The sequence below is a fragment of the Xyrauchen texanus genome, chromosome 13 (genome assembly GCF_025860055.1).
Source record: "Xyrauchen texanus isolate HMW12.3.18 chromosome 13, RBS_HiC_50CHRs, whole genome shotgun sequence".
Lineage (NCBI taxonomy): Eukaryota > Metazoa > Chordata > Actinopteri > Cypriniformes > Catostomidae > Xyrauchen > Xyrauchen texanus.
The window spans coordinates 44,526,374-44,553,339 of NC_068288.1; the positions used below are offsets into that span (position 1 = coordinate 44,526,374).

At 37.4% G+C, this 26,966-nt stretch overlaps 2 protein-coding genes across 4 annotated transcripts in view; one reads left to right on the forward strand and one right to left on the reverse strand.

Annotated features, from left to right (window-relative positions):
* The window catches only part of LOC127653941 (lysosomal protective protein-like), a 14,099-nt gene extending 407 nt beyond the window's left edge, over positions 1-13,692 (reverse strand). Inside the window, exons 1-15 of the mRNA XM_052140814.1 lie at positions 13,607-13,692; positions 12,858-13,018; positions 12,607-12,718; positions 10,835-10,885; positions 10,563-10,649; positions 9,925-10,080; positions 9,196-9,287; positions 6,861-6,945; positions 6,682-6,773; positions 6,319-6,397; positions 6,025-6,173; positions 3,586-3,661; positions 3,411-3,500; positions 2,363-2,464; positions 1-317 (exon numbers count right to left, since the gene is read on the reverse strand). The exon at positions 1-317 is cut by the window's left edge and continues 407 nt beyond it. Of these exons, the coding sequence (XP_051996774.1) occupies positions 234-317; positions 2,363-2,464; positions 3,411-3,500; positions 3,586-3,661; positions 6,025-6,173; positions 6,319-6,397; positions 6,682-6,773; positions 6,861-6,945; positions 9,196-9,287; positions 9,925-10,080; positions 10,563-10,649; positions 10,835-10,885; positions 12,607-12,718; positions 12,858-13,018; positions 13,607-13,636 (1,446 nt within the window). The 5' untranslated portion in view covers positions 13,637-13,692 and the 3' untranslated portion in view covers positions 1-233. The remainder of the gene's footprint in view (positions 318-2,362; positions 2,465-3,410; positions 3,501-3,585; positions 3,662-6,024; positions 6,174-6,318; positions 6,398-6,681; positions 6,774-6,860; positions 6,946-9,195; positions 9,288-9,924; positions 10,081-10,562; positions 10,650-10,834; positions 10,886-12,606; positions 12,719-12,857; positions 13,019-13,606) is intronic.
* Positions 13,693-16,265: 2,573 nt separating this feature from the next.
* Positions 16,266-26,086, forward strand: LOC127654014 (nuclear receptor coactivator 5-like). Of its 3 annotated transcripts, XM_052140928.1 has the most exons (11): positions 16,266-16,390; positions 18,668-18,933; positions 19,156-19,263; positions 20,365-20,422; positions 21,659-21,868; positions 22,039-22,151; positions 22,377-22,506; positions 22,618-22,817; positions 24,337-24,541; positions 24,941-25,026; positions 25,220-26,086. In XM_052140928.1, the coding sequence occupies exons 2-11, from the start codon at positions 18,771-18,773 to the stop codon at positions 25,795-25,797; spliced, it is 1,851 nt and encodes a 616-aa protein (XP_051996888.1). In that variant the 5' UTR covers positions 16,266-16,390; positions 18,668-18,770; the 3' UTR covers positions 25,798-26,086. The 3 variants fall into 3 exon arrangements, with proteins under 3 accessions (XP_051996888.1, XP_051996889.1, XP_051996890.1); XM_052140929.1 differs by lacking the exon at positions 19,156-19,263; XM_052140930.1 differs by lacking the exons at positions 18,668-18,933; positions 19,156-19,263 and having other exon boundaries at positions 16,272-16,390.
* The last annotated feature ends 880 nt before the right edge of the window (positions 26,087-26,966 follow it).

Genomic DNA, 26,966 nt, shown 5'->3' on the forward strand with positions numbered 1-26,966 from the left:
ACAGGCGTCTTAAACAGCGAGTTTCTCCAACAATACATTATGCACGGTCTGAACAGACACGGCATATTCAAAATCAGAAAAGTGGCTATTTTATTTGTATATAGTGTGCAGTAGAAAACGTGATTGTGTTTGATGAAAAAGAAAAAAGGTCAGTGGGCCAACTACGGAAACCTTTAACCTGAGTGACAGTGCAAATCATGATTTAAATGCCAGTAATAATCCCCGAGTGGGGACTAGTAAGGTTGCTTGGTGATGAAGCGGGTAAACATGGTGAAGGCTGCTATGGGTTTGTCAGTGGGAACCATGTGACCCGAACCCTGAAAGAATAGAGCAAATGCATTGATCAGTTCAACTGTGGAAGTTTCTCTTTCTAAAGACAGACGTCACTGATGCAAACGGTGCAAAATTAATCTATTATAGAGGTATAGAAGTTCTGTTCCTTGGAGTTTAAATGAATAGTCCAAAATGAAAATTCTCATCATTTACTCATCCTCATGCCATCCCAGATATTTATGACTTTCTTTCTTCTGCAGAATACAAATTATGATTTTTAGAAGAATATTTCAGCGCTGTAGGTCCATACAATGCAAGTGAATGGTGACCAGAACATTTAAGCTCTAAAAAGCACATAAAGGCAGCATAAAAGTGTTTTAATCCATGTCTTCAGAAGTAATATGAAAGGTGTGGGTGAGAAGAAGTTCTATATTAAAGTCCTTTTTTACTAGAAATTCTTCTCCCTGCCCAGAAGGGGGCGATAGTGGAGATTGACTGAGCAGGGAGGAGAATTTATAGTAAAAAAAGTCTTAAATATTGATCTGTTTCTCACCCACAGCCATCATATCTCTTTAGAAGACATGGATTAAAACAGAGTCATATGGATTACTTTTATGCTGCCTTTATGTGATTTTTGGAGCTTCAAAGTTTTGGTCACCATTCACTTGCATTGTATGGACCTACAGAGCTGAAATATTCTTCTAAAAATCTTCATGAGTTCAGCAGATGAAAAAAGTCATACACATCTGGGATGGCATGAGGGTGAATATATAATGAGTGAATTTAAATTTTTGGGTGAACAATTCCTTTAAGGGGGCGTTCACTCAAAAATTTTCCTGCACTCCTTCTGTGCAATTTTGTTTTCATACGCTGCCTTCAAGTGCACCCGAAAAGCTCCTACGTCCAAGTTCGGTATTCATTATTACAACAATAAGCATTCAGAAAAACAATATGGCGGAAGCCAAACTAAAAGCGCATGGCATCTAACAAATTAAATATTTTGCCTAAAGCAAAATAGCAAAGAGCAAATCATTAGCTTTATATTAGTTAACTAATAGGATCAGTTATTTATAACACATTCATATTATTTTTCATTATATTATATATTGTTCAAACATATTTTATTATATCATATTTACATATTTCCACCCGCCCCTTTCAACCCAAAATAGAAGTTCACTTGGTCATTAATGTGCTCAAAACTGTCAATTGCAGTATTTCCGACTCCACTTGAAGGCAGCAATAATTGTTAGTAAACATTTATTGGATAATTTTACTTGGTTGACAGTGCATTCTGGGATTGTTTTAGGCACTTTTCATGGCAAATTATTATTAAACTATTGTTTTGTAGTTTTTGGGTAGGAATAAAAACAAGCTGTTTTTGTGTGCGTGTCTTTAAATGCAAAACTCCGCCCCTGATCCACAATGGTCGGAGTTTTGAGATCTCTGCTTTGGATAACTAGACATCAATCAATATGACTGACAGTGAAAATAGTGATGTTCAGCCCGATATGTTTGAACCGGAGTCAGACACTGATGAGGGAGAGACTCCGTCAGAAGTAACAACTTTTAGAATGAATCACGAAGATTCCGAAACGGTTATTATGATACATTTATTTATTTGATGTTTTGCGATGATGGATGAGCAACACACACACTCAGATACTGTTTCAACGTTCAATATGTGCTATAACTCGGCAGTGTCCGTCAACAGTCGTGGGCGGGGCCTGTGCAAAGTGACGTCACTTTGTACGTAATCTGTGAACGGCCTGTTCTGAGACAGTGCTCATGATTAATGGAGATTAAAAAAACAAAAAGGACTGGGAGGATTTTTATCATTATAGGGTGGTTGTGTACACACACTGCCAACACACATTTATGTTCAAACATTTTGCATAATAGGTCCCCTTTAAGACACCCAAGTTCGGTTTTATTCGTTGCACTGCATCAAACTTTAAGCGCAAGAACCGGTTTGGTTGGAAGAAACGTGCAATTCTGACCTAGGTTTTGTCCAAAGTGATGCATTTCAAAACACACCATTAAAAAAAGTCCAAACACATTTAGTATATTATGCCTAAAAACGTCTTACCTTCACTGTGAGGAAAGCGAGATTGGAGAATTCCTTGACGAATCCGCCCACCTGCTGAGTGTCACCACTGAAATAAATCCAAGTTCTGCGCTGCACCTGAACCTATCGCAGGAAACCACAAAGAGATGGTTTCTTTCACTAAAGCATAAACACAAAGCATTTCGGCCAAGTGTCTGCCCACTTTTTCAGCCGTCTTCGTTCCAGAAGAAATGTTTATGTTTATTGCAAAATACTCCGATATATACAAATATAAGTGATCTGAGAATGTAAGGAGCGCGACTCGATTGCGACATTCACAGTGCGTCATGGGTGCACATTCTCTGATGGTGGATTTCCCCCCTCTTGATCATGGGTAGTTAAGTTCTTCAGCCGAAATTCAACTTTTAATCCCGATTTTTAAAAATGAAGTTGAAATAACGTGGAATGATGGCTTCATCAGAAGCATAAACCATCATTTGACAACCTCGAAGCTCACAGCAAGTCTGTCTTTAAAGGAACCAGACTGTTGTGCTCTATAAGCCAATGGACTGCCAAGGACTGTTTTTGCAAGCTTCAATCTGATTGGCTGGCATTATATCTGGAGTAGGAGTGCACGGGTTCATAATATGCCTGCTGGGAAACAAAGTCACGTATACAAGGTACCAGACTGAGTCAACGAGTTGATTCTGAATGTGAAAGTTTTACAGGTTAGTGGCGTCACATATTTGAAATGTGTTAAAGAGTTTCTGACAACAAAGTCACCACACATTTCCGCTCATTTATACAGTATTGCCTGTACACATGTCACAGCTTTATTTCAAATAATGGCACTGTAGTCTAACACTTAATTTCTTACAGGTGTATTATTGTGGTACATTAGCACCAATTTCAGATTTATCCACCCCTAAACAAAGTTAAAACAGTACTGTGGTTGGTCGTTGTTTATCAGTCAGATCCTTCCGGTCTAAGTGGGCGGTTTTTAGCTAGAATAAACTGCAATGTGGACCAGACTTTGTGCTGATAGTGAAAAATGTGACTCAGGAAACCGCACAAGTTGGCAACATCTCACCTCTTGCTGGAGCGATTCCACAAACCATTCATCTCCAAGGAAATTGCAGGCCATGTCCACATCTCCATTGTACACCAACACACGGTATCTCTGTTGAAAAGATGTTGTAAAAATTATCTACAAGGACTGGTAAACTTAGAAATACTTGATTAATCCTTTATAACCCATGACTCACTAGTGCTCCAAGAAGCTTCATGTACTGTTTCTTCAAGTCCATAAACAGCCGTTTGTAGTTCAGATTGACCTCAGCACTGCAACAGAAATCAGGATGATTTCAAACGAAGGCTCTTCAGCTCTCTCCACTTATTTGCATTTTGCGCAAACCAAATTCAGTCCATGAGGTGTCAATATTGATCAAGAGGTCGACTGATTGTGGATATTGCTACACAGATAACTAAGGTGGTGGAAAAGGCTGATAATAGATTCATTGATGGATAATTTTTTTAAATAGATTTATAGAAACTTAAATTTTCTTATTCTTTCTTTACAACGACAAGAGTCAAATATGAATACAATTCCAGATAAAGTTTATAGTTCAACCTAAATCCCAATAATAACAAAGAAAACGGAAGATTTTGTGCATAACGCAGGACTTTTAAACAACTATTTATTAGCCCAAAACACACCAGGGACTCTTATTTTGAAATGGAGACCTGGCCCTGTTTCAATGATCCATGTCCTAACCAAATTAGGCTTTTTATAGCCTATATGTATATTTATCAGAAGAAGAGATTTGTGTATATATTTCACCAGATAGAATTTTATTAGTTATAAGGTTTATTATTATTATTATTATTATTCACAAGATGATATGAAGTATGAGCTGATGGGGCACATAATAATAATAAAAAAATATTGGCAACTATCAGCATAACTGATAGTTCCAAAAAGCAAATATCGATACAACCAATATATCAGGTGAAACACAAAGCAAACATTGTCACTGATTAATCGGTAAAACGATATATCGGTCTTCCCCTAATTTGATCAGAAGTAAGGCTAACAAAGCAACCATCGGCACCGATTAACCTGTAAAACGATATATCGGTCTTCCCCTAATTTGATCAGAAGTAAGGCTAACAAAGCAACCATCTGCACCGATTAAATTGTAAAAAGAATTGATCAATCTTGCTTTAATTTGATCACAAGAAGTCAGGCGAAACAAAGCAACCATCGGCACCGATTAACTTGTAAAACAATATATCGGTTTTCCTCTAATTTGATCAGAAGTCAGGCGAACAAAGCAACCATCTGCACCGATTAATCGGTAAAACGATATATCGGACTTCCTCTAATTTGTTAATAAGTCAGGCAAAAAAAAGCAACCATTGGCACCGATTAATCGATAAATGATATCGGTTTTCCTCTAATTTGATCAGAAGTCAGGCAAAACAAAGCAACCATCTGCACAGATTAATCGGTAAAACGATATATCGGACTTCCTCTAATTTGTTAATAAGTCAGGCAAAAAAAAGCAACCATTGGCACCGATTAATCGATAAATGATATCGGTTTTCCTCTAATTTGATCAGAAGTCAGGCAAAACAAAGCAACCATCTGCACAGATTAATCGGTAAAACGATATATCAGTCTTGCTCTATTTTCATCACAAGTCATCAGGCGAACAAAGCAACCATCGGCACCGATTAATAGGTAAAACGATATATCGGTCTTCCTTTAATTTGATCACAAGTCGTCAGGCGAACAAAGCAACCATCGGCACCGATTCATCTGTAAAAAGAATCTATCGATCTTGCTTTAATAATCTATTCTCTGTCTTCCTCTAATATGATCATAAATCAGGCGAAACAAAGCAATAATCGGCACAGATTAATCGGTAAAACGATATATCGGTTATCCTCTAATTTGATCAGAAGTCAGGCGAACAAAGCAACCATCTGCACCGATTAATCGGTAAAACGATATATCGGTCTTCCTCTAATATGATAATAAGTCAGGCAAAACAAAGCAACCATTGGCACCGATTAATCGATAAATGATATCGGTTTTCCTCTAATTTGATCAGAAGAAGTCAGGCAAAACAAAGCAACCATCTGCACAGATTAATCGGTAAAACGATATATCGGTCTTGCTCTATTTTCATCACAAGTCATCAGGCGAAACAAAGCAACCATCGGCACTGATTAATCGGTAAAACGATATATCGGTTTTCCTCTAATATGATCATAAGTCAGGCGAAACAATGCAACCATCTGCACCGATTAATCGGTAAAAAGATATATCGGTCTTCCTCTAATGTGTCAATTGACTACGTGCTTTCAGATTTCTTGACGCATGCTTCAAATCACTATGCCAGTGTATTACAGCATTAAAATAAGGCACGTAAAAAATATAAAAGTTCTTTGGATTACCATTAAACTGTCTTTATGTCCTTTTAGGAGCTCGAAAGCTTTGGACCCCACTGAGTTGTGGGGTCCAAAATTGTACGGATATAAGCACATCATAATATCCTTAAAAAAATGGTTCTTGTTCATACGAGTTTACGAGTCACACGAGTTTGAGAACTTATAACCGTGAATGTAAATGATGAGCTAATGATAACTTTTGGGTGAACCATTCCTTAAACATTTTGAATAAAATCAGCTCAACAAACCTGCAGATGACCCAGTCCAAAGAATTGGGCGAGATGTGGAGGGCAGACTTCACTAATGGGTTGTTCAAGTACAGGGTGGATGGGGTGGAGTTAGTGCATGGAGGATCAAGCTTCGTAGACTTAAACAGGGCGGCCACACCTCGGAATTTCTGACCAAAAGAAAATTCCTCAAGTGATTATCCGTTATTCGGTGGTTCTTTGAAGACTTAAAAAACGTCATGATGATATCGCTGAGAAGAATACTCAGCAGAAGAATACGTTTTCTGGTAGCAACACACGAGCTGGTTGCATTACCTGCTTCCATGCTTTTGACCAGTCATGGTTGATGAAGTGGTGGCCCAGGTCTCGAATCACAAACTGCCCATTTTCAACGCTGGATTCAGAATGCACAACAAAATTATATGCTGCAATCCACTAAAAACAAAATCACCAGTTTTATGAAAGTATTTGACAAAAATGGCTAAGAAATGTTAGGTAAGTTCTGAGAAAAGCCCAAGCATAATTGGTTTACTGATTCCACTTGGTTTGATATTTTGTTATATAAAGCAACGGCATTCACAGAGTGACTTAAAGTGTCCAAACACTTTTGGGGCCACCGTACATTCACGTCAAAGTGGCATTTCAGAGTTTACTTTCATTTAACTGGTCCACCCTCACCTTGCTCTCTGTGGAACACCTCCCGCACAGGGTGCATACAAGTTATACATGTTCAGTCCTGACTCATAGACAATAACTTGTACCTGATATACCTAAAGAGCAGTGGAAAGATAAAAAATGCATGTATCATACATGTTAAACATATCAAACCATTAGGAGAACACTAATGTTTCACTTACATTAGCAGAGCAGTTCACATCAGGGCTATTGTAGAAGTTGCATACTCCATCTTTGCAGCAAGATGTCTGCAGGGCATTCCACAAGCTATAAAACAATTTATTTATTTATTTTACAATTTCTTAAGAAAATGTGAGTCGTACCTGCTTATTAACAATTATTAGGTGACAGAAAATACAAGTGGTCGATTGATATGGGTTTTTAAATATTTGTTTCACAGATTTTCTATGGTAGCTGAAGAACAGGATGGCCGATACAAATACTCCTCACCAAAATTGTACAGAGTGGTTATCCGAGTTACCGTAGACTTTGTCAGTTCGAACCAGTCTGGCCATTCTCCATTCACCTCTCTCATCAACAAGGCGACTGAATGTTTAGTTTTTGGCAACTTCTAAGTGACTGTTGTGTGTGAAACTCCCAGAAATACTCAAACCAGCCCGTCTGGCACCAACAATCATCCATGTGATTATCTAATCAGCCAATCATGTGGCAGCAGTGCATAAAATCATGCAGTTAATGTTCACATCAACCATCAGCATGGGAAAACAATGTGATCCCAGCGATTTTGACAGTGGCATGATTGTTGGTGCTAGACGGGCTGGATTGAGCAGTGGTGAATTCTGAGGGCCAGCACTCTGCTGTCCTAACATGCCAAATAAATACATATTTTTCAACCTTTTATTCTCAATCACCTTTATGCATATGTATTTTTAAATCGCTTTCAATTCTTAATTAATCTACTAACAAATAGAGAAAAATGAAAAGTTTATCCAGTCAGAATTTATACCTTGATTCTTACAAGCAAAGTGTGACACAAATCACAGGCCCGAAAGCAGCGCGTGAGTTGGAGCTCCGCCCCCTCAGGCCTTCAGAATTTCTTCAGAATCCCTCAACAGTGCAAATGAATGAGCAACTAATGTCAGACTCATCAACCAATCAGATTGATTTATTTGTTCTTGGTGGGTGTGATCTTTCACAGGTAGAGGCCTTCTAGCTGGCCTTGAGTGACGCAATAACGCTTTAAGTGATGTACGTAATTAGAAAGCGAAGAGCGCGAGATCGTCATCACTGCCGCTATCGCCATTGAGAAAGAGATCCTTATGGATTTAAAAACACGAGATGTTCTGCATGACCGTGTGATTGATTAATTGGATGCATCTTGAAGTCAGAATTACTCAACTCCGATTTCTTCGAGATGAAGGGGCATGATGTCACACAAACATGTCCACACTCAGGGAGATAAACAAAGTAAGTGATAAACATTCGCTTTATTAAGTAATATCGATAAATGAGTTTGTTTCCACATTACATGATATTAAAGCTTGTTTAACAAACACCTGCTGCAGAAACAGGTGTATAAAACATTAATATAATCACACTTAATTTAACTGGAATACATTTCCTTGAAATTCCTTGCGTGATAAAACAATATTCTTGACATTTTATTGGTTTTATTTCACTTTGTTACACATCATTTTATGTTGCATTTGGGCTCGTTTGAATGGGGATAGTCACGATATATCACTGCCTATGTTACATGTATGTTTCAGGACGTAATAAGGAATTTATGTATTTATATATTTATGTGTGAGTGTGAATTTCATTCACTAATGCTCACTGCAGTTTGGTCTCTGAGGGAAACAAATTTGCATTGCATTCTACTAAATGAAGCCTTTACAATGATATACAACACATGGCTATCTTAGCTTGTTTATGGTTTTACCAACTCGTACAACAACTTGTTACAATTGTTGTAACAAAATAAACTGCAAATGATGAAACAGTTAAAGCGACACCCATTTTGTTCAGTTCAAGCAAGTGGTTATTCATTTATTAAATAATTATTATTTTCCCACGGGGAGTGCCTCCCACTAGCTCAGTTCAATTAATCATTCTATCAATAATAACAATACAAAAAATTATATAAACATTTTAATAAATAAAGGGAGTGCAAAAGCTGTCATAACTAAAAAAAAAAGTTGATAAAAAGATCTATAATGCAATATCTTGTGATTGTATATGCAATAGGAGAGATTTATAGTCTTATAATCTTAGTGGGCAGGTCATTTTTGACCGGGAATACAAAGTGTGTTAGCACACAGTTAACCGAACATCATCAGTGCTGTAAAAAAAAAAACACAAAAAACTAAGTGTTGAGTATCCTTTGAGAAATCTCTTGGTAGATTTTGGAAATGACACAAGGGAAATTTAGTGCTTCTGTTAATTGGCCAATCGAACACATTTACCAGACAATGCCGATAATCGCAATATAGACAAATATCGGCCCATTTATCGGCCTAGTTGCAATAAAAAAGATATCACTAGAAAATACTGTACCTGCTCCCAAGAAGTCCATGGTAGTATGCAAAATAGACCAAGGAATTGTCATTTAGCTCATAGCTTGCCAAGCCGTTGCCAACAGCAATACCCTACAAGACACATACATTTACATTTATGCATTTGGCAGACGCTTTTATCCAAAGCGACTTACAGTGCACTTATTACAGGGACAATCCCCCCGGAGCAACCTGGAGTTAAGTGTCTTGCTCAAGGACACAATGGTGGTGGCTGTGGGGATCGAACCAGTGTCCTTCTGATTACCAGATTACCAGTTATGTGCTTTAGACCACTACACCACCACCACTCCACATACACACTTTAGGAAACACCCTTCAAACGGAGCACACTGAAAAACAAAACATCAACTAGTAAAAATATCTAAACATTCATAAAACAGGAGATCTTTACTTGAGAAGAAAAATTGCATAAGATATTAAGACTTTTGAGAATACATCTTAGTTGGCACTAATATGTTTTAGTTTTTTTGTGGCATAATACTCACTAGATTTGGTTATATTAACCCTTATGATAAGAAAAACTATTTACCAATGTGGTAAGAAAAATTATATTCTGAAAGCAAGTCTTAATTTCTAACATCTTGTAAAATTGTGTATCTTGTTTGGTGGTTAAACTAAACAAAAATATGGATTACATTACTTTTTTTCTGCAGCGCAGGACAAATGTCTTGTTTTTAGGCAGTACAATCAACAGGAAGTCCCTCCTAACCTGTAAATTAATGCTACTGTCCTCCATGACGATTTCGGCCAGTGTGGGAATATAGATGCCGGCGTAACTCTCTCCAGTCAGGAAAACCTCGTTCTTACTGTACTCGGGATACAACTTGAAGAACGCTTTCAAAGCCAAATAGTTGTTCATGGCCACCTGGAAATCAGGGAGAAATTCAATTACCATCTTGCTTAACTGTTCGGTGGGCAAGACTGCAATAAAACAAGCTGAAGCATGGAATGTACAACTAGTAAATACAGACATGAAATCTGTCCTTAAAGTTCACATGAAGCGGCATTCACAGCGCATTTTATACTGTAATGTGAAATATTTGAGTTGCATTAAAATGTATGCCTTAAAGTGAACTTTTGTTACATAAACCAGCATTACATTAAGGTGTTACCTATGGACCTTATTTACAGCAGTACCATGTTTGATTTTTGATGGGCATGAAAATGAGGCTGTGAGGGATAGATGTAGATTTACAGTCTCCTCAATGCCATGCACTGTGAAAGGCTCCATCGAATTTTTAGTTTTTTGGCAACTTACATTTCTTGGAAAGTGTTTGTTTTTAACATTTGGTCAGAAGATAAATCCCAAAAACTTTAAACAACAGAAAGGCCCATTTGAAATCATACCTCCGTGTCATTGGTTGTGTATTTCTTGTCATCAGAATAGGAAAACCCGACACCTGCTGGTGACTCAAGGTATAGCACATTTGCAATCTGGGGGGGGGGGGTCATATTTAGTAACTGAATATCACAATAAAATAATGTGAAATCACATGACTAGTTACAGGATCTTTAATATGAAAACCGGCTCTACTTCCTCGATTCACAACACAGAAATGACTTACGAACACAACTCAAATAGCATTCCTAGTGTGCTTTAGTAAAAGTGGAATCTGTACCTTGTTCCAAGAATAAGGATTGTATTCTAGAGTGATACCGTCATCCTGGATCTGTAGAAAAAAGCAAACGTTCACGCTCTGAGCATATGAAGTAGTTCGGTTATAAGGTTCCGACACATTTTGACCAAAGAATTACCATTTTTCCCGTTGTAATTATGTTACTGTTCTCCTGCAGACAGGGTTTAGGGTTTTTACAAAACCCCTAAACCAAGACCAAGTTTAATTAATTATAAAACAAACACCTCAGAGAGCTTTTTAACCAAACTTCAGACCGTTCTGGAATAGTGTGCCATGTCTTTTCTAGCTGATCGGACTTAGAATTTCACACAGCAGATGATCAAAACTTATAATATTCTATCCTCAGTTTTCCTGAGCAACCACTGGGTGGCGCCATGACGATTCTAATTACCTGTTTTCGATTTCTGGTCTCAAGATGACAAGTGAAAACTGCCAAAATGAGAAATCCAGAGGAGAACGACAACCATTTAAGTGTTATTTGGAGTAAAAATGAATTTCAGGCTCAACTTATGGAGTTGTTGGCTGTCATAACAACTCAGAATAATTAATGACGTCAACATAATCTTTCATCTGCTTTAACCCTTGAGCGACCTTTGGGACATTTTTGTATTTTTTAATCATTTTGGCTGTGTTAATGCCAGCGGCATACATTTTGCCAAAGGTGTGTATTTTTGATATTTCAACCTCAGTTTCTAAAATACATCTATATTACGCAGTGTGCACAAAATAGTCACACTCGGGACCTTCAGGACAAAAATATCCCCATTGAAACCCATTAAAACTGGGATTGGAACTCCAGGTGTGGCAGTCAGCGTCATTACTCACAGAGCTACATAGGCCCCCCATTATGGCAGTTTTTTGATGCAGACATTTTTGTCCTACAAGGACCTCAGAGTAACTGTTGTTTATTGACGCACAAGAGTCTCTGTCTGTTGGTCTCTTAAAGGTGCTAGATGCAAGATTGACAACAAGCGTTTGAAATTGGTACTGCAGTCCGAATTCAAAATAGGAGTACTCTGCCCCGCCCCAGACTTGAAGCTCATGTGGGTTGCCAGAGTGTTGATACGTAAATATAGCCAACTCAGCAACTGTTTTAAAGGATTTCTGGGCTTTGAGCTGTCTCCATCTTCCAAAGGGATCTCCAATATTTATCCTTGTTTTACTACACCTCTTGTCATGGTGGTTTTTAGACGGATGGCGAAGCTTTTTATGTCGGGTGGAATCTTTGTTATCTCTGATCCAATTCGTTTGCTGGCTTCCATGGCTGCAGCACGCAGTGTTGTTAGCCTGCAGCACGCAGTGTTGTTAGCCTGCAAACTTGTTCAAATCTGGCAACCCGGGGGTGTCGAAATACTATTGGTGAGTGGGCAGTGGGTGGGATCACACAGGCCAAAACATAAACATAAATTCCAGCCCAGAATGGAAACTTTAAAGTAGAACTATACTAGCTGTAGCATTGTTATTGGAGAAGACAGTTTTCAACTTAGCATGTTTCCTAAATCTCTAATGATATATTATGGTAATTTTATAATTTAGTACAGTAAAAATATTACCTATAGCACCTTTAATAAAAAGGACATTATCTGACTATTAATCAAAATGACATTTTCAGGCTTTGAAGTCATAATTTTACCTTTCAATGTTTTCCAAGACCATAGGAACCCTGTACTTACCTAATACATATCACTTAAAAAGTACTATATACAGATGGCCCCATTCCCCAAAAAACACCAGAGCACTCTGTGAATTCTCACCAGATACGGTCCGTGTTCTGTGAGCAAACCGTCCATGGAGCTGCATCCTGGCCCTCCGTTAAGCCACAGAACAACCGGACTTTTCACTGGATCTTTCTGAGACTCAACAAACCTGATGAAGATCGTCAGAAGACATTCATGCGTTAGTTTCAACACCAATGAACTAGAACTCTCACATCATGCAAGTAGAAAACCACCACTTATTATAAATGTCAAACACCTTCTTGTGGTACTGAAAATGAGTTACTCACCAGTAATGAAGGTGTTTATTGTCTGCCACATGGAAGTATCCAGAATAATGCTTGAAACTGGGCTGTTTCTGAAGTCCAGGCAGATATTTGATTTCATCCGCTTCTGGAGCGCCGAAAACCTCCAAAACCCCCAAAAGCAAACACACCAATACAAGACGCATCTGAAAACAGAGGATCAGACCACAGTTATTCAAAACACTCCATTCTTGAACCTTGTGATACAAAGAAACTTCTTGGATTATAACATCATGCAGGAGTGGTGGTGGCGTAGTGGCTAAAGCACAGGGCTGTTAATCAGAAGGTCACAGGTTCTAACCCCATAGCCACCACCATTGTGTTCTTGAGCAAGGCACTTAACTCCAGGTTGCTCCGGGGGGATTGTCCCTGTTTAATTGCACTGTAAGTCGCTTTGGATAAAAGCGTCTGCCAAATGCATAAATGTAAATGTAACATTATATAGCAACCTGAACCAAAAGTTTCATGAGAAAACAACACTTTTTTTTTTGTCCAAATTCATGCACATTTAGTGGTCTCAGAAGGCAACAACAGAATGGAAAACTATAAGAAAATATGTGTGATTTTAGCCAGAGCACTAACCAGGAAATGGAAGAGTATCACAGGCTTTAACCTACATGTTTAAGTCCATGTAAATTTAAACAGCATTTTGAGACATTTGACTTACCTTTTCAGTCAAAAAATAGACAGAAAGAAAATAAACAGTGACATTATTTTTATTTTTGTACTCTAACCTTTTCAGATGTGGAAATAAACATGACCATCCGCTGTGTTCAACTCTTAAACACACTCACGTGACTTCAACTTTCCCGTGATCAAGTCACATGACTTTATAACGTCCACTCTGTCAAAATAAAAGTTTATTTAATTATCCCTAAGACATGAAATAATAACAGATACCTTGATTTAAACGGCGAGTTGTTTCTAAATTCGTTTCATAATATTACAGTCCATTCACAATAAATAGAATTATATTTAATTTTTATAGTTAGAGACACAATTCAGATATATAATAATATATTACATTATTTATTTATTTATTTTTAATTTGGGTCAACATCATGAGGAAATACTTTTGCTTATAAGGAAACAGGCTATTATTTATTTATTACTTGGCTATTATTTGTCAAAGGTCCTTTAAAATTGAGCTTCAATTCGCTTGTTTGTAGGCCTCTGTATATTCCTTACAAAAAATTTTTTTTACATTTATTATTATATTAATATATTGTTTTTTTATTTATTAAACATTCAGAATATTATTACATTACTATGGGATCAATTCCATGCCACATATATTTGCAAAAATATAAAGTTTTGCTAAAGAAAAAAAGTATTGAGCAAACAAAAAAAAAAAATTTTAAACAAAAATTAAGTATCACAAACGTAAAATAAAGTATCGAGAGAAAAAAAAGAAAGTTTTGCAAACAAAAATAAAGTATTGCAAAATATAAATAAAATATAGCAAAAACCAAGATATAATTAATTGCAAAAATCAATGACTGTTGTAAAAGAAACTAAAGAACTTTTATCCTTTTTTATCTCTGCAACAGATTTTTAGGCAGCAATGATTTTGCCACACATCTTTTTCTTTGCAATGCTACTAATTATTTTGCAATGCTCCTTTTAATCTGCATTTCCATCACATGTGAGCTCGTGATACCGTTTTGCCTTTGCGCTTCACTTTTCTGTGAGAAAGAAAAGTGCATCACGAACATATATCAAATACATTAAACAATGGCACAGTTTTCCTGTTTTTTTATTATAATAATAATAATAATAACTATTATTATTATTATTTAATAGAGACAAAGTAAATAAGGGCTGTTTGGAAATGAGAAAAACTAGGGTTTTAGATCACTCCAATTATTTTGATGAATATAATATTTTGCTAATAACAGTAACAAATCAGTAAAATATATTTTTTTAATGTTATTATCAAGCTGTTCAGCTGTGATGTCAATTTGGGTTCATTCGAAAATGTTCTAATGGTTTTTAGAATGTTTATTTTATTTATTTTGTATTATTATTATTTGTATATATTTATAGTCTGTGGTAGACCTTACTTTAATTTATGTTGTTAAACAAAAATGTCTGAGTCTCTTACTCACAGTCATACCTCAAACGTGAATTTTGAAGCTGCTGTATTTTAAAAAAATATATATGTTGCTAATGAGTTGCTAGATAAGGACTACAAATAGGCTTCCATAAGCATGTACCTGACACGGTCAGTCACCATTATGTTCCTAAGGACTCTTATTTTGATATGGTTTTTGTCTTCTGTCATTAGTCTGCCACAAACTACATTTCCCATATTTCATTGCACTCATCACAGCCATCTGTTCCCCATCTTCCTCAGATATATCATTAAGAATGTTTATGAGTGCCGTCTCTGTGCTAAGGTGGCATTTTCTTTCTTGTCTGTCTGTGTGAAGGCAGCTGTGTTGTCCCTTTTCAGGAACGTAAACTGCCGGTAGTAGGAGGCTGGTAGACCGCTTTCACAGAAAATCCCCTTTTTGTAGTAACATATCAGTCCCAAAAGTCTCTGCCAAAGTCATTTTGAGCACTGTGCTGAACTTCTGATATGAAAATTAGAGATTAAAATGCAAAAGCACGTGAGCGAAGCACAGAGCAGTAAGCAGAAGCATCAGAACAGCATCGAAGCAGGAAGCATCAAAATTCACATTTGAAGCATGACTGTGTGTAATTTATATTGTAGAGTATAACTTCTAAGTATCTAAAAGGTGCACTCAATATTTCTTTCCTCAGTTAAAACGTTTTACTAAAAAAGAAATTAATTTTAACTATGAAACGTTCTAGTCTGAAGCTGATTTATTCTACATAGAGAGGGTCCCCCTTATGGGTGAGGCCATGTTTGAATCACATGACCAGCAGGATACTACTCGCTTAATCTCAGTAACCACCTTGTTATTGGACACATTCACTCATGGATTAAATTAATAATGGCTCACAGTGAATAGAGAATTTCTACAATTACATCAGTAACTGAAAAATAGTGTGTTTGAATGATGCTGCATCCACACCGCTAGGTGTCAGTGTCAGTCCAAGACAATGTGAAAAAAACTTACTGAGTCAACCTTTAAAGAAATGTTTACCACAGATCTATTTTTTTACTCATTCATTCAAAACTGCCATTATAAAAACCCTCATTAATAAATATAAACACTATGTTAATATTATAAAAGGGTATATTATACTTTACTATTTTACCATTATAAAAATATATTGAGTTAGCAAATCCAATAGTATCCAGCTGCAGACCCGCATATGTCTCAGCAAATCAGGAAACAAGTTTTTCACCTCACCAAGGTTTTAATGGGACTTTTATTTTGAAATATATGGCTCCTCCCATACACTGTTTCAAAGCAAAACGTAGTTCCGTACAGGACCGAGCAACAAGACTTCGGTTGTTCTGCAGCGCAAGACTTTCGCTTCAATTATTCGGAAAACAGGACGGTGCAAAAATAATCGTGGATCTTTTCCAGCGTCTCATGGTAACGGTAAGAGCTTGCTTCGATGATCCGACAAATCTCCTCTTGCAATTTTTAATTCTGCTGCGTGTATATTTATAAGTGTACGCTAACAGGCTAGCTAATGGCCTAGTAGTGAAATCGAATTACTTCGAATTTTAACGGATTTAAGTCGCCAAGTGTAAAGTAATTTTTACCCTTGCTTAGAATAATACTGTAAAAATATCGATGCTCCAAACTCGAACTCGCTCCGCCTTGTGAAATCATCGCACGCAGCAGCTGAATTCAGCGTGTAATTACTGCGGCGTTATGGCGCAACATGGCGCGTGTTCGAATCACTGACTGGACAAAGCGTGCGCGGTTTCTCAGAGCAGCTGTTCAATGGAACGAATAATACACAATATGCATTTCTCATATTATGAATTTGTCTTTTTGTCGTGTGCAGTAACATTTGAGCATTTTCTTAAACCATCTTGTCGCCGTGTGGCGTCACTGTTCGGTCACAAAATGGCTGGCGGCTTGTTGCGATGCTGACGAGTCTTTGTGCAGTTGCATTGAAAAGTTCACATTAGTTCTTCGTATTTAGCGCGTCCTATTTTGCGTTAATGTACGTTCAATATACAAGGCACAATATGAACTTTTCCTAATGTCATATTCAGGATTTTGTTCTATTAAACAGACTTTTCTGTACTAGCATATGCAATTATGCTAATTATAAGTAATTGGATCATGATTATGAAATTGTAATAAGTATATCTACATGTACTGTACTCCTAGGAGTACAGTACATGTAGATATACTTATTACAGTACATGTAGATATACTTATTACAATTATATAATCATGATCTTATTACTTATTTGCATAATTGCATATGCTAGTACAGTATAATTTATTGCAATACAAAATCTTGATGCTAAACCACTGTTTTTCACTCCCCAGTGTCAGAATTTGCTGACTTTAAGGTAGCACCATTGCAAATGGTCAGCGGTGCTGTAGTATATTACCTATAGAAACTCAATGGCTGTTTCGAGATGTGTTAAAATCTTTAGTATTCTCGGATGACCAGGCCTAAGTGGGCTGCAAAGTCTACAGCAGCTAAAATAAAAAATAGTGTCAAGAGTAACCACGTCTGTTTCGTTGGAATGGCCATAGTGTCATGTATCGAAATAGTGAAACAATACACTTACCTTTTCAATGCTCAATTTTTGAGCAAGCTCATGAAGACCCCTCAGGATACACCATGAGCTGTGATGGGCAACATTTTTATTTACTGAATATGGTATATCATTTTTCTTCAAGCATCTTTGGACCTCTGCAAATCTGCATCTCAATATTTAGATTTATACATGGAATACAGCACCATAAATTGGATCTGTATTGTCGCCTGAACTACGCATATCTGTACATAAGATGCCTTTTAATTAGCTTTCATCCATTATTCAATGACAACCAATCATTCCTAAAGATGATTGGCATGGTCTGGGGAAATGGATATGGAAAATTTGGGGAGCATTTTCGTTAATCCCCATAAACCTTATCCACTCTTTCAGGTGTATGTGGTTTGCAGCAATCAAAAGTGTTATCTTTTTCTTCAGCAAAAATATTTTGCGTACCGATTTACACTGAATCGCTATGACCGCTAAAAGATACACTGGACTATTTCTCTTCAGAAGTTTAGACCAATAAAGATGTCTTTAAAGTCCTTCCGACTCAAGTTGTTCAAATGAAGGCATCTCCTGACCTCATTCTTGACAGGCACATCCACTGTTTTTGTTTCTACCTTTGTCTCATGTTGTTCATTGGCATTTTCGTCATCTTTTTGCGTTTCTTCTCAAAAGCCCGGTTCAACGTTGAGTGGTGCCACCTTGTGGACCCACTAATTACTACAAATAATTCCTGCCGCATGCATATACTGCACGGTTAGAAAAATCAGGCCGCACCCATTATTCGAGCACTCTTTTGATGACGAAATTTACGTCACTTGCTCTCTACGTATACGCTTGGCCTTCAGGTTTTAAGATGGAGTCAAGTGCAGCTTTAAAAACCTTTGCTTATGATTAGGATCTCACTAAGCCAAAGAACAAGTTAAATAAATGACTAATACGTACAATGTTCTCCTGTTACTTCAGCTGTCAGGTAGAAAATCCCACATGTAAAGAGTGAAGAAATTCTTTCTGTTGTAAAGCTTCTCTAGTTTGTCTTTACAGTTTTTGAACGACTGCTGCAGTGTTTAGTTATTTTGTCCAGAAATTTTACCTTTGGAATTTCTCTTTTCTTCCATGTTGATGCATCATCAATTTCCAGATCTTGGGGGAAAATTAGCTAATCTGCAAAATAGTGTTGTATCTAAAATCAACTGCAAGCGTTCCTTGAAAACGTGCCGCTGAACCCTAAAGCTTGTAGAGGCATGTCGCACAGAAGAAGCCGGAGTAATTCACCACCCTCGTACGGCACCAACAGCAATGATCCCCGTGACCTGGAACGAAGGATTTTTGTCGGAAATTTGCCCACTGCACACATGGCGAAGAAGGACATGGAGGATCTGTTCAGACCCTATGGCAAAATACAGGGTTAGTAGCGTATATTTGACTACAAAGAGTAATACAGAGGTTTCGTAAAAAATTACGAATTAAAGTGTTTCGGTGCTGCCATAATTTTTGTCTACAGTTCTTCAGACTTTGGTCTAAAGAATTTATCACGCTTTTGAGAAAGAAAGGGATACTTAGGCCAAAAATCCACCAACGAAACCGCATTTTCGTGCATAAAACGGAAATGATTGTTCCTTTTTGCAGCCTTGTCCCTGTTTCGTGGGTACGGATTTGTGCAGTTTGAACGAGTGGAAGAAGCTGAGGCCGCTAAAGCTGGACATAACGGTCGAATTTATAGAGGTTATAAACTAGGTAAGGTCTGATACAGTGCTTTAACACAGAATTTTGGCCAATTTACATCACCAAATATTTTCTTAAATTTAACTTGAGAAACAACTTGTATAATTTCATTGTTATTCATTGATAATTACAATTAATGTAATATCCAGTCCAAATAAATGTAAATATCCAAATGTGGTGAATCTCTTTGAACCAAACATCAGAGGTGATAAATGCCTAGCTTTTTCATTCCCCTCAGCATTTTGCGTGTGTCTTTGTGGTTGTGTATATGGGGAGTTTAAATAGAAGTTAAATCAAATGGTGCTTTCCCCAAATCAGATACAAATTTGGCGTTTTTTTTGTGTGTGTTTTTAAGCAATGAAGCCACAAATACGATGTTCTCCCACCTCACTTTTTAAATATCTTAAGACCAAAAAAAAAATCTCAATTTTTAAATTTATTGTAGTTGACTACTTCAAGCTACTCAACCTGGTTTTTGCATAAGTTATTGTACGAAAAATGATCAAACTTTTTATTTTATGGAAATGTAATATCACTAATTTACCCTGTCACCCATTCTCCTTTTTTTAAATTTGATCAATGTTATTTATTGTTTTTGTCTGTAATTTTTATTGCTGTAAAATAATAATTGTACAAATCAGGGTTTTAAGCTGTTTTGTCCCATATTTTGGTAATAAATAGAAAATACGACAGCTCATACTGCTCAGTTTGACCTCCTGAGGCAGACAAACACTTTTTTTTTGAAAGTTTGACTTAATTTTTGAATGTTATTTTATTTAAACCCCATTTTCTGCCATAATCATGCAAATTGCCAATTATTGTTTTTAGGATAGGACAAACTTAAGAGGTTTTAAATAGTTATTCCAGCTGGGGACTCAACTATTTACATAATGGAGCACAGGTAGACCGCCTTTATTGGTTTCTTTAATGAAGGCCAGCTTTTACTTTTCCAACCACTGTTGATGTAATTAGGAAATAGACCAACTTATCGAGACAAAACGTTTATTTTGCACAAGTCGCAGAATGTTGCTTGAGCCCTTGAGTAAAAACGGGTATGGTTCTGAAATATTTAGTCTATTGTTATGTTGAACGTTTGGATTGGTTTATTTTCAGATGTAAATATGGCGGCAGAGAGAAGGCAGAATAAACCCAGGTCGAGCCCTCCACGCAGGTAAAGTATTGCTGGGATTCTTGGTAATGAAGATGACCTCAATCGAACATTCCTGTAAAAGTTTTTTCCCTCAACAGTGGAATACATCCAAATGGCTAGAGTAAGGTGTTTTTTTTAGTTGTGTCAGAATGAACTGAAATAAAGTTGAAAAGGTAATTTGAGTGCATTTCGCTTGGTGTGTCTGTGTCTAAATGTTTTGTTACTCATTTTGTTCACTTCGAAAGGTTTTCAAAATCGTCCACTCAAAGATCAATCACCACTTTCTGCTGAAGTCTTCATGGAGGCATGTTAATGTATCTGAAGTTATACTGCGTTAATGCAAATTATTTCTTTCACTCGGGTGGGTCGAGTGTTCAAATCAACAGAAGAATCAATAATCAAAATGAATGGTCATGAAATAAATAGTTTGTTAAATGGATGTTATTTTTGGAGTGTTTTTCTTTCTGGTCCAATCATTGTAATTTGGTCAGTTTTAGAAGTCGAGCTCTTTAAGCGGTGAATCATTTTATTGGCATGGAACAAGGTGCATTAATAAAATCAAATGCTGTTAGGCTTGAAAGTACAACATTGTACTACCAAATAAAATTTCGTATAAAGAAATCGCGTCCAAAGCGCAATTAAGTAGAAACAATTTTATCACGTGGATCCTGCTGTTCATTTTAACATTAATTCTTTGTCTGTTGTTTCAAAAACGTACAGGAACTGAACTGGAATGACCATGTTAGCTTTAAAAGGCACTACGACCAACACTAAGACCGGTTTTTGACAAACATCATTTAATAAATTGGCTGCCTGCTAATCTTCAGTATGTTTGCAATGACATTTATTTTGGAGTTTGCAACAACAAAATTGCTTTTGTATAAGAAGTGACGGGAATTTTGCGACCAGGTAGAATCTGGTCTTTGCCAACGGTGATACTGAAAATGTTTCACTGACGTTAGGGCCATTATCAGTTTGGCTTACAAGGTGTGCGAAGCCTCCAAGTTATATATATATATATTTTTAATAATGCATATGCAAAGGTTGTTTTCTCCTGCCTTAAAATAATTTTATTAGTTTTACAATTGCTTTGTTTGTTCATGGTGTCGTTTGTACCATTTAGCTAGAATAACTTAAACAAGTGTTTGATGATCAAATTTAGTCTCAATGTCTGAGTTGTCTAGTTAGTTTGGGGCAAAAAGTGGGCTGTTTCTGTCATTTTGGCATGTGTTGACTAAGTTTTCGTTGTCTGTTCAGGCCCACCAGTGGTTACGGGGACAGTCGAGAGCCCCGTCCCCGCTCTCGTTCCCCAGTCGGGCGAGATTCTCGAGACCACCGTGAGGGGCGAGAGATTAGAGAGCCTAGTCGTGAGCAGCGGCCCGGTCCACCTCGTGACCATGATGCTAGAGTCCCGGGTGATGAGCGATACAGGGGGTCAGAGAGCAGGGAGAAAGATCCTCACTACAGGTGTGTAGGATTTACTGTGATTTATGTATTTATGTCTGGCCAACAACTTTACATCAATGTTTATAATTATTGTTACAAAAAGCATTTTGCAGTTTTGCATTCAACTCTTGCTTTTGTTTGTTTTCTTTGGACAAAAATGTTATCTAAACAACATTACTATGTTTTCACAGAGATGAGGGTTATGACCGTTATTACCGCGGTGAGTACGACTATTATCGGAAAAAAGATGAGCCGTTCTCTGACCGCTACAGAGAACCCTGGAATGGCAGGAGAGAGCCAGAGGGTTTGTTTGACGTTTACAATCATTCTAAAGCCACAATTTGTCCGTTATATTTTTAAGTTATTTGGGGAGTGCTTCATTAAATCTTGCCCCGTTTTGTTGTTGACCTTTCAATCTAGTAAAGTTAGAGTCCTTGATGGCTGTTTGAAATGTGAAGTGGGTGAATCTCACCGGAAATATGTTACACGTTCCGATGATGAGACCTGCTAAATGTTTGTGAATTTGCAGACGAGCGCGTGCGTCCGGAAGAACGTAGGAGGAATGAACTGTATCGTCAATATTACGAAGAGCTTCAGAGGCGCTTCGATGCAGAGAGACCAGTGGACTGTTCCGTTATAGTCGTCAACAAGCTGCAGAAGTGAGTCTCTTAACTATCTTACTGGCAGTCCAAGTGCTGATGAAATTGGTTTAAACCAGAAATGTTAGTTACTTGACTGCAAAAGTAAATATGGTCTGTGTTTTTGCGCAGGGAATATGCCGAGACAGTGGGCAGAAAGGTTCGTGATCTGGGTATGGTGGTAGATCTCATCTTCCTCAATACAGAAGTGTCTTTGACTCAAGCTCTGGAGGATGTTAGTCGGGCTCGTACGCCCTTCGCCATCATTATCACCCAGCAGCACGAGGTGCATCGCTCTTGTACGGTCAACATCCTCTTTGGAACCCCACAAGGTATGTCTGTTTCCACAAAGTGTTTGATAATTGAAACTGATTCACTTGCCATATACACTTTTTTTTTTCCTCTCAAAGTGATTTTAGAAATTTCAGAAGTGTCTGTATTAAGCATTTAATCAACATTTTTAAAAATTGATGAAACCAAAAAAATGCAGTTTTCAAATCTAGCGATACTCTTTAATGGTGCATGAATGACAAAGTTACCATTTCTGTTAAGGCTTAGCTAATGCATGTGAAGTATGGTTGGGAACCAAAAAACGTTTCCATTTTTAAATGCTGGAACTGTATTATTTTTATGAATTTGTTTCGTTTATGGCTCCTCAATGCCATATTTCTTCAGCCGATGTGGAAATAATTCTGTTTTCTCATGCAGCACTATTCAGCAGTAACGCTGCCCTGTTACGGAATATACAGCGATTCATACTCTAACGATTCTTAATCGATTCTCAAAAGTATCAGAATTGATTCTGAGTTCAGTTTATATCATGGCAGAGCAGTGGTGCGCGCCAAAGACAGATGTAGAAATTAAGATGCGAGTAAAGTGAATACACTAAAGCCAAGTGCACAAACACGACTGTTTGCAGACCAGCTGTATCAAATTTCACAAACCCACGCAAATAATTACGTGAGTGTTTATTCGTGATAAGACAACAAACAACATGAAAGATGAGCTCTCACCCATTAGTGCACTGATTTGCACACAATGGGCGAAAACACAGAAGGGGCAGCGGTTCGGGAGATGTTGGTGATGTTTTCATTTAATTCTCTTTCAGATTTAAAAAGTATTAATGTTTTATACTCGTACAGTAAAGGCCAGTTATGTTGCATTTCATTCTGAATGTTTGCGTGAATACTTTATTGCATATTAGTGTTGTTTGTTCTGGTATTGAGAATCGTCAAATTTCATTACCGACTATGAAATGTTGGTATTGTGATAATGTATAGACTTTATTTTACATTGTAGATATTGCTGCAATAACATGATGAAAACGTATATCTCATTCATTAAAATTGTGAGCACCCCTGCTGTACATGATGGCGATTGAGGCTTTTTTTTTTTTGACTACCATATGTTCAAGTTCATTAAATAATTATCATAACAATAGCCTTCTCCCCTACACACTGCAGTTTACATTTCAAATTCAAGGAAATCCAATATCTATATTTTTTTAAATGTTCAATAAATTAATGATGTTTCCAAAGTCAATGAGTAATCGTGTTTAAATAAATGTGATCTCAATATTGACCAAAATAATCGTGATTATGATTTATGCCATAATCGAGCAGCCCTACTTTAATGTTAATCTACTAAGTTGTTACCATTACAACTAAATGACACCACATATTATCAAAAAATATTTTGCATATACTACTTGCACCAAATCCAAAGTATATATATCTTTTGTGTCATTTTATGAACCATTTTTGCATCTCAATTTAATTGACCGTCTCAGTGTTACAGATTTGGTGTATAGAAGTTACCAAACATATTGATTTGTCCACTCTGATGTTGCAGAACACAGGAACATGCCAATACAGGATGCAATGGTGCTGGTGGCAAACAACTTTGACTCCTTTAAAGCCGAGCACCGCACCAAAGAAAGAGACGAGATCGCCCGGAAGGCAGCGAAAATGGCCGATGATGTGTTAATGAGGGAGCTTGACAGAGAAGGACACCCGGTCTCTGTCCTGACTGCAATCACACTGCTGTCAGAGGGCAGGTGTGTCAACGTAATACTGTACACTACCATTTTTATTTAAGGGAAGTGTTTGGTAATGTGTCTGTAGAAATATGCACAACAATCATTATTCAAGAGATGTCATAAATTACTGCTTGGCTTAATTATACGATGGAGTTTGTGAATATTTTAACTTTGCTTCGTCAGTCATTGTATACAGCCAGAGTAATTTGGATGACTTTTACAGCATTTCAAACCAATGAAACACAATGGCACTGTTATAAATATGTTGTACAAAATGCGACACTAGAAAACCGAAAATGTACTGATCAGAATATTTATTTTTGGGTACTATTGATTTTTAAAATACAAATTCATAAATCTGTATGCTTGCTCATTCTAGCTGGGAATTATATGATGGATTGTCTGTGCATCTCTCAGGTTTATGACTCCAGAGGAGTTGGCAAGGCTTATTGACTATCTGAGAGACAAACGTGAACGTCTTGTTAGAAGCAGCACTGAACCTGGTGAGTGACCTGCAGCATTTGGAAGAGATGTACTTTTTTGGTACATTAAGTGTATCAGACTAAATAATGCTTTATTGCAGGTGTTTTAAAGTCGAGGATCGCCAAACATGATGATTCTGCTTCTTAATAAATATACTAAGCACTGTTTACCTGTTAAACATTACATTTCACCCCCCCCACCCCATCTCTCTAGGCACACACCCCTCAGTCGCCACTCACGAGGCCCCTCAGCCGACCCAGACTCTACCCGGTCTGGCCCAATCGACATATTCAAATCTCTCCATGGATTCTACCCACATGCCCCCTGCACCCGCCACTGCCTCGGCCGCCAACCAACAGCAGGAACTCCAGGCTAAAATCCTCAGCATGTTCAATAGCGGCACCGGTGCCACCTCAGCGGCCAGCACTGCTTCAGCACCCCAACCACAGTCCTACACCTCCACCCTTGGCCCTCTAACCACTGGGCTCCAGTCCTCACTCGCCACTGGCATGCCCAAAATAGCCGCTGTCCAGCCTCAGGGTATGATGAATCCTCGTCCTACCCTGAGACCCCCTATGTATCGAATGCCGGGCCCGCCAAGGTCGTCGGCCACCTCGGGCACTGGGATTAACTTTGATAACCCCAGTGTGCAGAAAGCCCTGGATACGCTCATCCAGAGCGGGCCCATTAACCACTTGGTGAGTATGGGAGGTGTGGGGCAAGCACCTAGGCCCGGGCAGGGGATGGATCAGGGGCCACCATCCATGTCCCACTATTCTCGTCATTACTGAAATTAAATCTCACAAGGACCGACATCGCTCTGAATTATCGTAAAGAATTTTTTCCCCATTGTCGTTTATGATGATAAAAAAACCTTGATGTGTGTTCTGTAAAGTCAGAGTGGAAGACAGTTTTCTGGTTTTACGGTTTTATTTTTCCTTTTTGTGTTAGATGGAAACATTTACGGCACGTGATTATAATGCTGAATCTTTTGGAATTTGAATATTTCTGTTGTTTTATATAAAATTTGTTCATTGTATATACCAGCTAACTTCTGACTTAATAAATTCCTTTTTAGAAACTGACTGTCTCTGTTCAATGGAGTTTGAGGTTCGCATTAGATAGTTTATACTTTTCAAAGTAGGAGTGATACAATGAAATTAAATTTAGTTTAGTCCTAACCAGAGTTCACATGGCCATGCAAACAGGGAAATGTTTAAATTCTATTTTATATTATATTTAAAGGCCCCATAAATGTACCTATCATACACTGGTGGCCCTAATAGTTTGGAATAATGGACAGATTTTGTTGTTTCAGAAGGAAATTGGTACTTTAATTCACCAAAGTTGCATTCAACTGATCACAAAGTATAGTCAGGACATTACTGATGTAAAAAACAACACCATCAGTATTTGAAAAAAAAAAAAAAAAGTCATTTTTGATCAAATCTAGACAGCAGCATCACTCCAACACCTTATCCTTGAGTAATCATGATAAATTTATCATTTGGTTGTAGAAAATCACTCGATATTATATCAGAGTTGAAAGATATTTGGTTCATTAAATGAAGCTGAACATTGTCTTTGTGTTTGTTTTTGAGTTGCCACATGCAATAAATAGATTGGCATGACTTTAGGTCAAAAATGGCAACAACAAAAAAAAGAAACCGCTTTCTCTAGAAACTCATCGGTCAATCATTGTTTTGAGGGATGAAGGCGATACAATGCATGAAATTGCCAAAAAGCTGCATATTTCATCCAACAAGGATGCTTGTCTCTAACAAGGACAGACAGAGATGTGGAAGACCAGATGTGCAACTAAACAAGAGGATAAGTACATCAGAGTCTCTAGTTTGAGAAATAGACGCCTCACGTCCTCCGCTGACAGCTTCATTGAATTCTACCCACTAAACTCCAGTTTCATGTACAACAGTAAAGAGAAGACTCAGGAGGCCTTATG

Excerpts from the sequence above, each read along its gene's own strand:
- LOC127654014 (XM_052140928.1), top strand. The coding sequence starts at position 18,771 with ATGTCGCACAGAAGAAGCCGGAGTAATTCACCACCCTCGTACGGCACC. Across the intron at positions 18,934-19,155 it reads ACCCTATGGCAAAATACAGG|CCTTGTCCCTGTTTCGTGGG; the intron begins GTTAGTAGCGTA and ends TCCTTTTTGCAG. Across the intron at positions 22,152-22,376 it reads TGGCAGGAGAGAGCCAGAGG|ACGAGCGCGTGCGTCCGGAA; the intron begins GTTTGTTTGACG and ends GTGAATTTGCAG.